This window comes from Chaetomium fimeti (genome assembly GCF_033439085.1).
Source record: "Chaetomium fimeti strain CBS 168.71 chromosome Unknown B0H64scaffold_4, whole genome shotgun sequence".
In the NCBI taxonomy this organism is placed as follows: domain Eukaryota; kingdom Fungi; phylum Ascomycota; class Sordariomycetes; order Sordariales; family Chaetomiaceae; genus Chaetomium; species Chaetomium fimeti.
Genome location: NW_026944332.1, coordinates 4,434,455 through 4,452,028, shown reverse-complemented (window position 1 = coordinate 4,452,028; position 17,574 = coordinate 4,434,455). Strand labels below are relative to the sequence as shown.

Below are 17,574 nucleotides of genomic sequence, written 5' to 3'. Positions count from 1 at the left end.
GGTATTTGTTGTGCGCACGAGACGAACGGACAGGGCGTGTGATGCAGTTCGGGAACTCAACGAGACAAAGCGGGCTAGGGCGTGCAGGAGAGCATGGTTTTGATGGCAGCACGAACGGGGGGCATACAGTGGGGAGAGCCGCAGGAGAGCAACACCGGGACTGGCACTGAGTGGCTCTGGCCAGGGCTCGGGGGGACTGGGCGTCTCGCTCGTGTGTGACCTCACCGTCTTGGCCGGCCCTGCAATGGCATGAGTCACTCTGAATGTGGCTAGACAGCCTCGCGAAGTGCTGAATGGGGAAAAATTGAAGGGCTGGCATTGGGCATGGACACGGTGAGACGTCGAATCGGGTCGGGCTTCGGAGCGCGTTTTTTTGTGTTTTGCACTGGCAACTTGCAGGGCGCCTCATTGGAAAAACAGGGCAGGGCAGGGCAGGGCAGGCCAAGCGGGCCACTCAAGCGAGACCTAATGCGCCTGATGTGCTCGGAGGGAAAGGACTCAGCAGGACAAGCCGGGAATCAGGCGTTCGTTCGCAGGGGCATTGCGTGCACTCGGCACGCGCGTGTGCTTGAGGTGATTGAAGGTTCAGTTGCCACCGATTGCCAAATCACCAGTGGCAGGGTCGTCGGGTCTGACGAGCAACTTCCATGAGTTACAGGTTGGGTGAGGTGGTTGGCTTGTGGCTGGTTGCCTCGCGTGTTCGAGTCCTCATTCGTAGCGCCTGAATCCAGAGAAGAAGTGGCGATTGAAAGGATTGACAGGGGCGACGACCAAGGCTGCCCGGCCCAGGCTGGCAATCAGAATTCTCTTCAAACCGCCAGGTCCGTCAAACCGGGGAGGCGCTCTCAGTGAGGCCCGGACCCGGGCGTTGGCTGGCGATGGCTCCTTCCGTCCATCACGACCCGAAATAAGCGTCAGCGGCTCCGCGCGTTTGAGCGCGGGAAGGAACGGGGCCGCCGGCCAAGCCAATGAGAGGGGTTTTTAGGTGACAGCGACCCCGCTTTCGGGCATCGTTAGGCCACGACATCCCTCGACGTGGTCTTGCTCAATTCGCGATTTCCAACTTCGTGCCTTCCCAAAGCCCTGTCCCGCAGACGACTGGAGCGTGCAACAGTCACGCGCTCTTGCCATTTGCTGGAAATTTCTCCTCCTCAAGCCACGGCGAGGCAATTGGCACCTGGAGTTGCACACCTCCTCAGCTGCACTTTCATTGGGGGCCCAACTGCTGAGACAATCCCGACACGCCCATTTCGCCCATTCCGCCCACTCCAAGTCGCCCAATGGCCCGGGCTGGGCACCATCACCAGCTTCAGAACTGGGAACAGGTCCAGACTCGCGGTTATCGAAGCCGTTCCTGGGGGCCGCCGCCAATGCACGACTCGCATGTCCATCTCGTCATTCTTGCGAGAAACAACCAGCAGCGTTGGGAAGCACCGAAGTAAGGCACGGAGGTCGACCGCTCGCTGAGACACGGTGGGCCCCGGTGAGAGACAAGTCAGAGGTCACTTTGGCCGAGCCAGTCAGGAGCGGAACGCGCAATCGCATTCGGAGGTGGCGGCTAGACATGGTCAGACACGGTCAGTCATAAACAGCCTCGGCCGACGACGCACTCCGCCGTGCTTTGTCTTTTTGCGCCATCGTGTTACCCGTAGTTGCTGCCCAAGCTTGCAAAGCCCCCGGGCCGCGCGCTGAGGGGTAACCGAACCCTCCGGCTCCGAGACGCGTTTGGTAAAGACACTCCCAACCCCGGGCCACATCGGTCAACCGGTGCCGGACTCGTCCGACCTTGGCAGTCCACTCACGGGACAATCCCAGCGGGCCGGCCCTTACCTGCCCCCCCTCGCTGGAAGAGTCTCGAACTTACTTCTTCCGGACGTGCAGGTCGAGTCCCCACCTTCATAGCGAACGCAAGGTCATACCGCCGTTAGCTACTCCTCCGTCCCCGTTGCTGTTTGTGCTGCAAGTCAGATTTCAAACATTGTCCTAGTCGACGGTTGGCCACCAGGGACGGCTGCCGTTCTATTCGGACGTTGGCATCCGCCATACCTGCAGCAGCCTAGAATAGGAAGCCAGTGGGTTGTTGAGCACTTTGTTTTGGATCTCATAGGGTGGGCATTTTGCTCCCAGCATGGAGCGCAACAAATCGAATCCTGGGGTCGCTCACAATAGTCAGGCCCCTGTCTCCACCCCTTGGGCGGTGAAGGCCTTGGTTCCATCTGTCTCCTCCAGACACGTATAATAGGCCCCCGCCCCCTCAACAGATTGCTTGCGTCTCTCGTGTTTGGACCGAGACCCCCCGCTACCTGCGCCCCGCCGCATCTTCCTGCAAGCTCTCGTCAGGAAGGGTCGATTTATCCGCAAACCGAGACCAGTACGGCTTGGCTCGGACGCATAGCCGCATAAACACGGGCAGGGAGAGTCGGATGGAGTCAGGGCGGACTACGTGGACACATCGCCAGTTCGGTCGAGTCAAACCGCTTCCTGGTGGAGTGGCAAAATCACGTCAGCGTTTTCCGTGCGGCTCAAAGACGGATGGCTGGGAGCAGGAGCCTATGGATGACGCGACGAAGTGAGGGGCTTCTTGACCGGTCACTGTGTCAGATCAGGGACAGCCACATGTAGGGCTACACTAGCGGTGGATGTGGTGCATGGTCCGACGATCGATCAGGATCTCTGATGAGCCTATCGCGAGATGCGAGATGGTGTTGGGTAGATTCCATGCTCTCTATGCCAGCACACCACTCGAAGGCGGTGGCATTTTGTGTCACAGGACCGTGTCCTCGGCTCTCCGGTGGCTTGGATGAGACACTGTCAACGCCTCGTAAAGGTGGCTGCTCACAGAGCCACAGGTGGCCGAGCCGAATCTTGTTATGGAGCGTGTCACGCTCTCCAAGGCAGAATGCCTCAGGTTTGTCTGTTGCGAATGTGTCCCCGCCGTTGCCGTTCGGGTTGTTTCTTTCTCCACCAATACCAACCCGGCGGAAGTATCATGATCGAGTGGAAACCACAACACGTATCCCAGGCGAAAGCAATCTCCCGCATCTAGACAAGTCCTTCGGCCGGCTATTGCACTCGGTCTGTCTCGGTTTATTCCGCCGAGATTGTAACACCGGACAGCGGTCACGCTCTTCGGCGGCCGAGACTCAGGAAGCTTCAATATCAAACTGTCGAGGTAACCCCGGAGGTTTGACAGTTCATTATTAGACCGCCCAGCCCTTGACGGTAGTTGTGTGTTGTCAACCTTTGTTGATCTCGGAAGGATTCGACCGGTGTGAGTGGTGTACTGCGTAGTCGTTCCAGACTCCCTCCGTCCTGAGGCAACCCCGCAGCCCGGCCCCCTATCAACCATGCATGGCGGAGAGTTTGATGAGTTGAGAACTTTCAATCCATCGCGAGGTTTTCTGAGTAATGTACCTGGGAGTCGATATAACGGTTCGTTTGTCGGCCACGTAAAGCCGATCCTTCTCGGGGCTGCGAGACATTTACAAGTCATCTCGTCCGAGAGACTGACCGCGCAACAGCCGTCGAAAGTCATCAGCTCAGAAGGTAATCATACATTAGGTGGCTACTGCTGTTTTGAATCCTGGAGTCTATGCGTTGGGTCTCTGTCAATGCTTCGATTTCCAGCCAACTACTATCGCGTTCGTTTTTCGAATCGCAGTCCGAGCTGTCATGCCTCACTATATTTGGCGGCTTCCACGAAAGCCACGGGCTGAAGACGCCAGTTGCATCAAGGAATGTCCAATAGCACAAGTGGTGCCCATGATACCCGGAACAAACAATGATACGCTACAGGTGTTGGCAAATAAACCCGGCGCGCCGAAGAGCGCTGCTTGTTATTCCCTGCGACATGAACATATCCCGCCCGTCCAGTGGCCTGGTTCGACTGTGTAGCCTCCTCGAAGCCTTGAGGACTCCGGAGTCTTATATTCGGTATCTCCAATTGGGATTGCGGTCATCCAACGTATCATCAGGAGAGTATCTGAGACGGGTCCAAAGTTGAGGAGCCTAGACTAGCAAACCCCCAGAAAGTAGCGCAGCAATGAGACTAGGCAGTCGGGCGTCTCACGCGTAATGTGTGGTGGTTGCGATATTGTCCATGGCGAAGTTGATGCTGGAATACGCCTATTGCGACGTGAAGCTCACTTCGTAGGACGCTGTCATCCACGGGATCCTCCGAGTCCGTGACGCCGCTGGCGATATGTGGACGACCTCTCGCTTCCTCTTTGGAAGCAAATGGATGAGCCGGAAAATAGGTGTAGGCGCGCCCATAGCCAGAGCTACCTCTCAGTGATTCCGTGCAGCATGGCAGGTAAAATGGCCTCCTAGAGACATCTCAATACGATCTGCGAAGAGCTCCTTGGATCCCACACCTCTGACATTCTCCGCGCGCAAGACACCAGTCCAGGTTATGAGCGGCCTCTGCTTCTGCACTGCACAGCGGGAGCATTCCGTCAGGGTACGCTGGTTCCGGGTAGTCTCTTACGCGGCATTTAGTTCTGCAGGGCTTGTCTTTGCTACTCTTGTCGTCTATGATCTGGTCCAGCTCGTCCCACAAGAAGCGTTTTCGGAAATACAGGGGGCCGACATCGACAGCGGCTTCGTCGGCGTCAAGAGGTGCGAGTTTCCGAACATGAAGAGCCTCGACATCTGACTCGGAAAGGACTGCACCATCTATGCCCACTAGGATTTCTTTCAAGCTGCAAACATGGCCCAGCTGCGTCTTTGGAGATGCTGCCAACACTCCTCTAACGTAGATGAGGGTTCCAAGTTGGCCGGCGGGACGTCGTTCAGTAGGGGTAGAGGAGGCACGGTATCGCGGGCTAAGGTAAGGGGTTGCAGGTGAAGCTTGGTTATTGATTGTGACATAATGGTCGGACGTGGGAAAGAAGATTTGGGCGGTTCTCGTCATGCTCACGATGCGAGTGTTGATGAGAAAACATGACCCCTTCACTTGGTTGCTAACCAACCCTCCATCGAAAGTAAACCGGAGGTATTTCTCTGACTCAAAGCTTTTCAGGAAGCGACTTTCTACTTTTCAAAGTACTCTTCGGATGAACCACAAGCACACTGATTTCCTCTAAAGTCAGGGCCATCGTAATTCCTCAGCACATACTAGTTCACCATAACTGCCAACCTACTTACCGTAGTGTAATAGTTTGGACTTGTGGAACGAGGGAATGTACTTTAAGAATCAATAGCCCCATGTTTGCCCGTATCGACTCAGAGACGAATGAGGAGCCCGAAATTATTCACATTTAACACTGGGGAACTAAATAAACTCAGTTGGTATGGCTACATGGCTTTACCGAGGCGCTCACGAACCCGACTCTACGGATCCCATGCTCCCGCAACCTGACCTTCGACCTTGTTTGGCATGCGTCAGATACAGCGTCTGTGTTGTGTTCCAGGATCCTATCAAGACCTTCGGATCTAGGTCGGCACCCTTCTTCCCGAATACGCAACATGACGAGAATGAGGGCATATATGATACGTCCTGCTGACAGATTTATTCAGTCTCCGTTAAAGGTTCTCAAGGCCATTAGATCTTTTAATGACACCTCCAATTTACGCTCGTACGCGAATGGGTACGGCCGTAGCCGGCACAGCTGGGGGGGAGGAGGTGGGTGGCTTCGTGACCGTGAACGGGCGTTGGCAACATCGCAACGGTGGGCGTGAAGGACGAAGCCACTACATCAGGCAAACTGGAACTCATGGCGCCATGGTTATGAACGACTGATACGAGGCCCAACCAGCTCTGCATAAAATCCCGTCTACGGATTGTGCAAAGAGCGATCTCCATCATGATATCTCATAAGCAACAGTTCCGAAGCCAGTTATGGCAGGCCATAAACCATAGCACGGAGTGAGGTGATCGATCGAGCCTTGACCGAAACTATCCGGTCTCACCTGAATTCTCAGGCGCCCATTAGCGGGCGAGAAAGCGTACTATCAAGATGGCGAGCTCACCGAAGGCGGTGGTGAGAGAACAACTCTACTATGCACAACCGCGACGACACAGCTTGTCTGCCGAGACTATGCACATCTTGCCTGTTCAAAGCTCTGCTCCGGTTTCTTACCTGTATCGCCAGTTGATGTGTCTCATGGATACGAATACGCGAATAAACAAGGAGAGGACAAGGCGTAAAATCCACATGAGCTTAGCCACGAGGTTGAGAGCAATGCATTGGACGAGATGGAAGCATTCCGATTCGCCAAGGCGGCGGCCAGACGGTCCCCGGAAGGTCCTGGAAGGTCGTGAGCCGTGCCTTCACAACGCCGGTGGTCTAAAGATTGCAGGGAGATGCCGGCGGTTCGGCTTGACATCGGCTGCATTGATGGGCTGACTTGAGGATGCAAGAAAGCTGGGCGTTGGTTGTTCATTGGCACCCTCTGGCCAAAAAAAGACGAACTGGAAAGAAAGGAAAGCAAGAAATCAAGCAAGAACAAAACAAATAGAAAAATAAATTAAATAAAAGATGGGGCCAAAAGAAAAGTAAATGGAGTAAATACTGTCTCTTTGGGTTTCAGGATAGCTTTGTTCTGTTCCTATAGTCGAGGACTCCAAGTTTCCATTGTCGACATTTGCGCTTGGAGTTCGGCTTTTTTTTTTTGTTCAGGTGATTGGCTCCGGGAAAGGTCACATAAGATATGGATAACTAAGCCTGAGAGCAAGGAGCGGCGGCGGGGGCCGGGACAAGGGCTGCGAGGAAGTACAAGATAACTCAGATCGACATAACGAAAAAGCGTCTCAGCGTTTCGGACGGGGTGACGTTAGTGGTTGGGATATTAGAGGATGCCGAAGCATGGGTGGCTTGGCGGGGGGCTGGCACGGAATGGGATGCGACTGCGAGACGATGGTACCGCGGGCCCGGAGTTTGTGAATGTGCGACAGACTCGGCGGCTGAGCGCAGGCGAGCTGTTTCGGGTTCGCGACCAACGGGTTTTTTTTGTTGTTGTTGGCGGCGACTTGGTTTCGAGGCTGTCAGGCGGCATGGGATAATTGCATGGTTGGCCGAGGCGCCTCTTGTGGGTGGCCGGACTCATCGGCCCCGGGGAGATGGAAGCCTTCTGGTGGTTCTCGGTTCTCCGGACATAGGCTGCCGTGGGATTCCGAATCCGCCCTCCGAACTCAGCCGGAATGATGCCGGGGCCGTGGGTGGGGCGCCGCGCAGTCTTCATTTGGTGGCTCGTTTCTGGCCGTGTGGTGGTGGTGGGAGGGGCAGGCACAGCACGGCAAAAATATCATGGGATGGCTGCTCACGCTGGGATGATGTGTGTACAAGCATCTTGATATGTACAAAGGACGCAGTTGGTGATGACGTCCGCGGGCGGATTTTCATGGGGTCGCTGTGCCGTGGTGCTGCATGTGCATCACCCCAAGCTCCTCTAAAAACGGCAAGCAGTGAGACGTCTCAGAAGCAATTAACGACCTCCCTAGGCAGGCCGGTAGCCAACAGTTAACTCATGTTTGGTGTTCAGCTATCAGCGAGTTACCAGTCGAAAGTTGCGAGGCTCCCGTGGCTCCCCAGAGCTGTCTGTCCGGTTCCTCCATGCAAATGGGGCGGGCGACGATGGGAAAGCTGATCACCCGACGGGTCGTCAGAGCGAGAGTGGCGGGTGATGGCGGAGAAGCACAAAGGTTGCAGCCATGGGGTGACGGCGATACAGGCAACCGAGGGCATCCCCGCGGATCGGAGAGGGTGCGTCGTGTCTCGCGACCCATGATTCGCTTTCGTTTGTCAAATAAAATGGAGAAGGCGGCCAGCCGTGTGGAAGACTGCCTGTTCGTGACTCGGAGCGGGGGGCGCGGGCGCAACAGCCATCGCGCTTTTCATTGATTTTCGTGCTGCGACGGTGTCGGTCAGGGCTGCGTGGGCTGTCACGGCGGTCTGTCAGCAGTTGGGGTTTGGTTTGTGGTTTTGTTGGCCCGTCTGGGCGGCATGTGTGGAGGGATCAGGGCGTCTCAGGCAACCCGTCGGTTTTTGGTATTAACTGTGTCTCATTGGCCCGCAAGAACACCCTGTGGGTTCCAATCAGGGACGGCTCGTGCGCTTCTGGGCTCGCCGAGCAGGGCACCGGGTTCGACTGTCTATTTTGGCACTGTGCGGTGTCCCGTGGAATCTTTGAAAGTGGAAACGGAGGCAAGCAGCAGCATGTTTCCGTTTCCGATAACAGGTGTGCCCTTGGTTATAGTACAGCCTGTTCAAAGCACGCAAAAAGGAGCGGTGATGAGATACAGTTGAGAAATATCACTTGCAGCTGCGGTGAAGGAATGATGGAGTCGAGGAGGAGCTGGAGACATTCCAGGCTGTGGATCGGATATCGTTGGAGGTGAGCCCCGTTCAAGATTGGAAAGTCGAACACCCACTCGGCCAAACGGCGGTCGGCGTTTGTGTGGAGCCGGGTTCAGCGATGGTTGGTTCCTGCCCTGATTGGCGTGAATTCTGTTGGTGGGGCGGGCTCCGTTTACAAGTCTCGGTCTTCTGAAGGCTCACTCGCGCGCCTTCTTGCAGGCAGCGGCCCCTCCAACTGCAATATCTCGATCGGAGCGGGCTTGGGAGATCAACGGCCAGAAATTTCAAATGCGTCCTTCCGCGCCGCTGTTCGCTTCAAGTTCTCATCAGTCGGATAAGCAAGATGTCAGAGTGCAGACGCGTGGAGATGACAGCGTCACGATTCTGCGCCTCATCAGCCTCGGCAAGCTTTCCCTTCCATGTCCTGGAGCTCACTCGCTTGGGACATGCCCCGGTTTCCCACCCAATGGGTGTGTGCTTCAAGTTGCTTGCCGCGCATCACGCAAAAGCTCCAGTCAACACAGCCTGGAGCGTTGCTGGATTGATGACGCTGGGACAAGCCATGCAGCAATCTGGTTTAATTCCGACGACGTGCCAATCCCGGCAAAACTCTGGACACTCGTTTCTCGATCAGGAAAGGCACCGATGTTTTTTTCCAATCGCACATTTTCGGTCGCTCGCAACGCGGATGTGACGACGCAAAAAATAGCAGTGGTATTCCCACCGTTGCAGGCTCTGAGAAGCCGCGCCCGCTTCGGGCCACCTTCCGTTGCCCAGCGCTGTCGGTAACTTGTTCGATACGTTCGGCTGTCTCCTGTGTTTCCTCAGAATACCGGGACGGAAGGCATTGCGGACTGCCTATCTTTGCGACATGCACTCCGCCAGGTGATGGGATGGACGCGGGTTGCAGCAGGAATCAAGTCTCGACGCGGCGGGTTCCATTGTGGCGCGTGGACGGTGACGCTTGAACGCCTGAACTTCAGCAGTCAACGAGCCAGCCAGTCAGCCAGCCAGCCAATCAGCCAAACAGGCTCGCGAGGTTGAAGGGGGTTCTCAAGGGAAGAGGAGGTGAGGATGCAAGCCAGTTGGTGATCGGTCGAGGGCGCTCAACGGGTGGGGGGCGTGGCACCATTGCGAGACGGTGGTCTGCTGTTTGACATCTGTACCACCAGTTTGTCACCGACGGTGTTCTTTCTTCCTGCAAAAGGGACAGGACCACTCTCAGCAGTCGTATTTTCCTGCACGAGCAGCACTAACGTTAGTACGCTTTTCCCCTTGGTCGATCGACGCACGACACATGCTCGAAGGAGACTGGCACACTGGGCATGTCACTCCAGCGAGCCATTTTCTTTTCTTGTCGTTTCTCGAGCCTCGATGTTCCAGAACTGGTTTTTCAATCTCAGCCGCCGCAAAGGCCGGCCCCTGAACCGCAAACCGAACCCAATCAACGCCCCGAGGGCGGGGCCAGCAAGTGGGCAAGCTCCGCACCAAGCGAGCACCCCAAGGCCGGCCGAGACCTGAAAGCCCACGAAGCCTGAGCCTTGCTCTGGCGCTGCGCACATGGCGTTGCCCCACGGCGAACCCCGATTCGTGATTGGTTGCGAGTTTGCGGCGTCCGCGACGACAGCGTGCAACTCACAGCCTGTTTGGGACCAGGGCCCGAGGGAGCATCTTCGGAGCTTCGTTTGTCCCAGCGGCGCAGATTCCATGTCGAGTGATTTCGCATGCCGTGTGTTCCGCAAACCTTATCCTTGCTCGAACATCGTTCTTTGGATTTGTGGCGTCTCTTTCGCATTTCAAGTGTGGAAGCCTGTCCATACAGAGTGTAAGCCGAACCGCACAGAGAGACATGATGGATCTTGGGTTTGCGGGCGGCATCGCTGGGAAATCAGAGGCTCGTGAACAAGTTAACGGGTGAACGAGACCTGGGCTCGAGCCTGGCCAACCGCATGAGAGAGACATCCCTGAAGAAGCGGCTGGGCTGGGAGGTCGTGTTTGTCGGGTTTCGCACTGTGCCCCCCGTCTTTTGCTGCTGGATTCCTGACGGGGCGCCTTGGAATGGGGATAGGCGGTTTGGGCTGTCCCACACGAAATGGTTGGTGTGGTGGGCCCAAGGTGCGCCCGAGTCCGACACTCTCATCAAGCTGGCCGACATGGAGAACGATCACGACGGTCTTCGCACGACGAAGGCAGGGGTTTGCAGTACGACGCCCGGGTGACGAAGGGCCGCCGGGGCAAACGCCATAACGTTCCCGGTGCTTCCGCCTCAGGCTCCGGGGATCCACAGCGGATTTGGACAGCTTGCGAAGTTGCGCCTTTGGCCTCTCACACGACTGACCCGCTTGACTGCATGTTTTCCACGCCATCTTTTTGATGGTGTGTTCCTCACCAGGCTCCCGAGCCGAAAACCAACAGAGAGGAGCGGGGTCGATGACATCCCCGAGTCAGCGCAACCTTTTGCCACACATGGAAGCGTCACCCCGTGGCTTTACACTTTCTGACCTGGGTCACATTCGCGAGAGATGACGGGATCGTTGGCCGGCGAGGTTGATCCGACCCCTCCTGCTGGGACGGTTGAGGTGCTACAGTCAGGGCAGAGGAGACGATTTGTTCTTACGAAGCACACATAGTCACGACCCGTAACGAGTTAACGAGCGAGAGCGGCCGGGGTGGTTTGAGGGACAGCCACCGGACTCCTGGCGTACCGTGTCGTCTCAGCTTGGTGAGGGCTTGGGCCACCCATGCCCGTCCTGCGTACGTCCGTATCATTCGTTCTCTCCCAGCTGGATCGACCAAGTCCGTGTCAGTTTGTTTCTCGTGGCAAACAGTTGGTTGATCATCGCGCTGAGGACAATCCGGCTCAGGCATGAGATGGGTTTCAGGTGACCGCCCGATGCGAGGTGTTTCCGACGACACAACCGAGATCACGAGTCGCTCCATACACTGACGACGACTTTTTCCGAGAGCTTTTTGAATTACCGTTTCGGGAGCGCTTCCCCGCACTGTCCTTTTTTTGTCAGCCCCTTTCTTTCTCTTGCAACCGAGAGCGGCCGCCAGAGGCGGCGCTCAAGGAGACACCATCACGAACCCCGGAGGTGAAGCCTGTTTTTGATCGTAGCCGGCCTTGTCAAACCACGGGTGGGCGGAAAGGCGGAAACGTCGTGCACAGCAAACCCTCCGCTCCGGGCTAGGCGAAATGGATTGGGCAAAGAGAGTTAGGGGTCTGCGTTTGTCGAGCTCTTCAATGCCGTCTCGCTGGGTAGCGAAAGAAAAGAAGCACGAAGCACGGCGCACTGTGCGGCATGATCCAATCCACTTCGGGGCCGGAAACAGTCTCAAGGGAGCGGAGCCTGCGCCCTGCAGCATCCCACGGCCGGCGGGATTGCTGTGCAATCGTTAGTGTCAGCCATGCGGCGCCTTGTTCCGTTGCGACCTTCCCAAGGCCGCCCAAGCCCAGGCCAAACCAAACATAGTTTCGCAAGCTGCACTATCTCGGCGGGATCAGCTTCCAACAAGGAACCGAACTTCTTCTCACTGGTTGGCTTTCCCAAACCGCATTGGGCGCAGGCAGGTCGGTCTCAGCAATGAGACGCCCGCGGTTCCCGTTCCCATTCTTTGGCCCCCCTTTCCCGCCGCTCCAAGGGATGGACGGCAGAGACATCAACCAGGGCAGCCAAGCCCGAGACGACGCGGATTGGCGGGCGCCCCGCGGCCGGATCCATGAGGGGGGCGGCTGACAATAATTGACTCTTTGGTTGTTTGTGTTGGGTGGGAGGAGGGAGAGGAGGTCAGAGAGGGCCAAGATCCCAAGGTACCGACCAGCCGACCTACCACAGTACCTTGGAAAGAGGGAAAAGAAAATGGACAAATCCAACCCCACGACGCAAACCATCACTTTTTAGGCGCACTATGGAATCAATGTACGCAACACTGTGCAGCATAGCACCCCTGTAATTGCTCCGTTTTTTGAGCGACAAAAGGGTTTGGGTTCCTAATCCCTGCCGGGCCATTTTCTTACTCGGGACAATCTCACAATCTCACACTGCTCAGAGGTTGCTTTGCAACTTGTTGCCCCTTGAAAAGGTCCCACTGATGGATGGCGAACGCCGACCCAAGCCATAAAAAATGGGGACAGTGTTTTACACAGGACCTTCGGCAACTGCGGCGGGGAGGGAGGGAGGAGGGGACTTTGTTCAGAATAGGCCACACGGCAGCAAAGTGACCTTGCAGTCCGTCCTGGTCTTGTCTAGGGCCGCCCCGGCGTCACCTGTTTCGGCGCAGTTTGTTGGAAGAATGAAGCGTGCGTGTTTTGTGGCAATGAAAGTGCGATGCGGCGGTGACGACAAAGCTGCCCTTGACGAAGGTGGGTGCGGGGCTGGCAGGCTGCTTGCTTGTCGGGGAATGGGAATGGGGTTCTGGAACGCCCTCTGGGGACAGTTGAGAAAGGCGCTTTGCTCCAGCCGAATCCCGGGCTGTTCTTGGCTGTGAAGGTCGCTCACATTCTCGGCGGTGGCACAAGGAAGGAAAGGCTCGCCTGCCCCGGCCAAGCACCCAAGCCCACCGTGCCCACCAAATTCAGTGGCGAGCTGTGCCAATCCCTGGGATCCTAGAGAGAGGCGCACAGGAGGCGGCCGAGATAAAAAGAAAACGGAGCTAGGCCGGAAATGTGCTGGCTCGCATGGCCGCCCGTGCCCGCTCAACCTTGAAGAGGAATCACAGGAAGGACAGGAAGGCCCCGCAAAGAGACTGCTGCGCAGTCAGCCAAGAATTCATTGGCTGGCGAGGCCCTGTGTGGGTCGGGTTGGTGCATCTGGGAGGCCGGCAATCCTGCACGTCCCTCCGTCCCAGGTACCGTCTTGCAGCAACACGATGGCCGCGGCGGCACGGTGACCCCCCCTTGCACCGCACCCAGACAACGACATCGACCAGGGACAAAGTAAATTAGCAGCATTTGCGGCGACCGGGACTAAGACGCAGCAACACACCCTCCGCAACCGCCTCACATGGATGGCCATCGCTATGGATGTTTTCACTGCCTGGGGATCTTCCTCCCCATTCATGACTTTTCATGACTCCTGCCACCGCTGCCCTTACTCTCTCTCGCCGTCGCCATCGTCATCGTCCACCTCTTCGCCGTGTTGCCCGCCACCCCCCTCCCCTCCTCCCTTGGTGACCTCAACGATCCGATCTCGCCGTGGAGCCTCTTCCCTCCTTGACCCCTCGTGGCCACCACCCCCGTTACGTGCCCCATTGACGGGTCCCAGGCGGAGACCACCCTGATACGATACGACATCTCAGCCCAGGTTGCGTCGGCCCCCATTCTTGACAAAGACAACAAAGCCCATCGAGGACGAGAAGGTTCCTAGAAGCCTGCGAGCTTCATCATTGTTACCGGTGTGGAAGCTGGGACCATCCACCACCTCTCTCGAAGTCGAACTCCGTTGCCGTCTCTCCCCACCGAAACCGCACATGGGAAGCTGGGAATGTGGAAAGAAAGAACGATATCGGATTTTGGGCCCAAGCTTTTGAAGCACCTCAACAACGTGCAAGTTGTGGGCAGCTGTTCCAGTGCGGGAAGGAACGAGGAGGGTCTCGCCAACTTTTGCCCATCTGGAATTCACGGAAGTGACGACCAGTGACGTTCAGGTTCCGGCATCACCTGCCTTGACCAGCGACTGACCGAAAATTGGCAATTGACGTCGTCATCGTCAGTCATTCGGAAGCTCCCGTCACCAGCCCTTCGATCTGCACCTTGACACCAACCTCAATTAAGGCCGCTTAATTACACTCGAAACAAACCGTCTTCCATGACTTGAACTTCAGTCCTCTTCCTCACATCACAGCGTCCACACGCCGCCTTCCCAACAAAAACATGGCGACCACGTATGAAGTACCGCACATGCCATCGTGCGAGAACTACCTCCTCCACCACCCCTCCTCCGCTTACAACTCAACAATGCCGCAGGCTGACCGGCGGCGACCGGCTTTGAATGAGCGACCAGTTCCGAACGAGCAGCTCTTCAACCCAAGCTCGCGATGCCCCGCACCTCTCGCCAGCCAAATCCACACTACTAAAGCAGCAAACTTCTCCCGGTCAGCCGCCGCGCCAACCAGCTCGTCCGCTACGGTTCGCTCGGCGACAGCGCCAGAATATACCCAGCCGCAAGACAAGGCCCGGCAACCTCAACACCCGACGCCGCCCATAGGAACCTCGCCCGCGAATAGCACCGCGAGCGCGAAGATGACACAGCACAGCATGTGCATTCCGGAGCGGATAAGCGCAAGCGGGGGCAGCATTTCGGATTTCATGGCCGAGCTGGCGGCGCTGTTCTGGTTTGAGTCGACGAAACTGCTGGAGAAGGTCGAAGGGTTGGACAAGGTGGCTCCAGGCACGCCGGTACCAGCGCTCGCGCCCACGGCGGCCGCGAGCCAGCATTTCAAGAAGTGGGTTTCGACAGTACTGGCGACGACCCAGGTCACACAGAACGTCGTTATTCTCGCCCTGCTCTACATCCACCGACTGAAGAAGGCGAACCCCACGGTTAGGGGCCGCCCGGGAAGCGAGTACCGGTTGTTGACGGTAGCCCTGATGCTCGGCAACAAGTTCCTGGACGATAACACCTACACGAACAAGACTTGGGCGGACGTGTCCAACATCTCGGTCAACGAAATCCACGTCATGGAGGTCGAGTTCCTGAGTAACATGCGGTACAGCCTCCTGGTCTCGGCCGAGGAGTGGGAGCAGTGGCTCGACAAACTAACCCAGTTCTGGTCGTACCTGGAGCTGGCGCAGCATGTGTCTCCCACGCCATCTCCGCTCCTGATCCCGTCGCCGACCCGGAACTTTGTCTCGCCCCTGCACTCACCAACCGCGGCGCTGGCCTCGGGCTTGCAGTCGACGACCCATTCGTTCGCGTTGCAGTCGCCGAACTTGGCTCCCATGACGAACGGCGGCCAGAACTGGCCAGTCTCGTATGGTAACAACAATGCAATCTCGCCATTGAAGCCCCAACCACACCTGCACCGGAAGCGGAGCTTTCCCGAAGAAGACTCGGTCGAGCACCCGGCCAAGCGCGCGAATCGGGCCGTTGTCGGACAGGGGCAGCTCCCGTCTCACGCGCCAGTGCAGTACACGGCTTCCCAAGCGCAATTCAGTCGCCCCAGTGTCGGCAATGTGGCTCCTATGCAGTCGCGGCCGGTATCTGGCCTGCCCTCGGATCACGGCCGGCAGCATGTGCCCAGCTTGACGCTGAACACGGGCCAGGCCACCGATATGCCGGTCACGCAGCCCCAAGCTTACACCTCTTCGACCTACGCACCGCAGCAGGCCCCGCTCTCATTGCCGCCTCTCGCTTCCGGCGTTCGGGCCATGTCGATGGTCTTCCCGACCACCACTTATGCCCCGCCAACATCTGTTCCTGCCACGTGCGGGGCGATGACCCCGACAGCGAGTTTCCCGCCTCTGAACTACGGAACCCCGACGAAGCGGCTGTCGCCTCAAAACGCGCTGCTCGCCTACCCCGGTTCTTCTCCGCTCGTCGTGGGCAACGGTGGCGCCAGCGGGCTGCACACGCCCATCTCGCACTCGCCCTCCATTTACCTCCAGCAGCGTAACAGCCCGTACAAGCCCGTGCGGCACGTCAATACGTTGCTCTACCCGCCGCCATCGGCTTTCCTACAACAATACCACCTGCCGAACCCGGTGTTGCCTAACCAGATGCATTACCAGCCGCTCGGGAAGCGCAACGAGTATCGCACCGGTATCGTCCCCGAATTTTTGGATGGCGCTCACCGGCTCGCCGGCTACACCGTGCCGCAAATGCTGCCGAATCCGCACCCGCACGCCCACCAGCCCCGGGGACAGTATCAGCTGCCATTCACCACGCGGCCCGGGGCTCCGTATCCCGGGCAGTACTAGGCCTCAACAGCCTCCTCCGAATTGTTCCCTTTTGTTTTCTCGTCTCGAGACTTGGTTTTGTACTATTAAAGTTTTGCGAATTTTTGCGATGCATCTGCATATCATGGCGTTTAATATGGGGTTTGACTCGACCTTTGGGAGGTGTCAATTGTATTATCCACATGGGGCTCATGGGTCAGTGGCGTTTGGTGTCCCGCGAAGGGATGGGGGATACAGGGCACGTTGCATTCTCATTTCGAAGAAGACGGGGAGGGTTGTCCCACCGTCGGTAGCTATGGCTGTAGGGGCTTCGGGTTTTGAGTTCTTGTTTGCTCCTGAACAGAGGGGCCTGCGTTCAAGGCGGGAGGAGTTAAGGGCCTCGGATTGCTCCGAATGAGCTGAAGTTGAGCCAGACGTTCGAGAGCGGACTTGGAGTCGAAGGGATGGGATCGCGTTCGGTGTGATAATAGCGAGATGGAAAGTTACAAAATGCTACTGAGGATGTGTGCTTGAGTAGCATCATCAACCTCAATTGGTCCATCCTACCCTCGTTTACGCAGTTCCAATTGCATCTTAGTGAGGGAAGCAACAACGGGATAATGCCACCTTGATGCTCAACCCCCCTCACCTCGACCCGCATGTTACCAAACCGTGCCGTGCTCATTCACAGCTTCCTACGCCGCATCGTCCATCCGTCGGTCAACCCTGAACCGGACTGGCGCCTTGTATGCAAACAGCCCCAGACGAAAAAGGACCTCACGTTTCCGGTCGTCTAGCACGGCAGGCGGGGAGCACATGAAACAGAGCCCCCCAGGATTGGGAACGGAAGCTTGGTCGTTTGGTCCCAGACCGCTGTTCCCGCATCCCGTTCCAACCCCTCCGCCCCGGCCGTGGCGTCTCTCGTACGAGATGCTTGCGGGTGCACAAACATGCATGGCTTCGCCCCGCCGCATCCTTCTTCCTTTACCTTGCGTTTGGGCCGGCGCCGAAACCGCCCCCGAATCTTTGTTCGCAAAAGTTCCCGTTTCTGCGGTGGGAATAGAAACCATTTTTGGGAGATGTTTGTCCAGGGGTTGGGATACAGACGGGTTGTGCTGAGTGGTTGGGTGGGAGGGGAGCAGAGGATGGAGAAAGGGGGTCTTCTTCGAAGTTAACATCCCGTTTTCTCTCCTCGTGATTTTGAGTTTGGTGAGTTGTGTTGACGGGTGTTCTGTCGTTTACACGACTAAACTGATGACATGTGAAGCACATGTCATGAAGCAGTGGTTCAGTTACCGCCACATGGCTCATGGCTCATGGCCATGTCTCGCAGCATGGCAGGATTGGATACCCCGAGTCGTTTGACGCCGACTTTTGAGTTTGTTCACAGTAGCCGGCCTG

The 17,574-nt window shown here is 57.2% G+C and overlaps 2 protein-coding genes across 2 annotated transcripts; one reads left to right on the top strand and one right to left on the bottom strand.

Annotated features, from left to right (window-relative positions):
- Positions 1-9,589: 9,589 nt before the first annotated feature.
- On the bottom strand, positions 9,590-10,786 carry B0H64DRAFT_171913 (uncharacterized protein). The gene is made up of 2 exons (XM_062798781.1): positions 10,223-10,786; positions 9,590-10,107 (listed from the first exon to the last, which is right to left on the bottom strand). Exons 1-2 carry the CDS (start codon positions 10,661-10,663, stop codon positions 9,742-9,744), a joined length of 807 nt encoding a protein of 268 aa, XP_062660049.1. The 5' UTR covers positions 10,664-10,786; the 3' UTR covers positions 9,590-9,741.
- A 3,752-nt stretch (positions 10,787-14,538) lies between these two features.
- B0H64DRAFT_417892 (cyclin-domain-containing protein) lies at positions 14,539-16,215 on the top strand (the record flags this gene model as incomplete). The annotated part of the gene is made up of 1 exon (XM_062805273.1): positions 14,539-16,215. The coding sequence occupies one exon, from the start codon at positions 14,539-14,541 to the stop codon at positions 16,213-16,215; it is 1,677 nt and encodes a 558-aa protein (XP_062660048.1).
- Between the last annotated feature and the right edge of the window lie 1,359 nt (positions 16,216-17,574).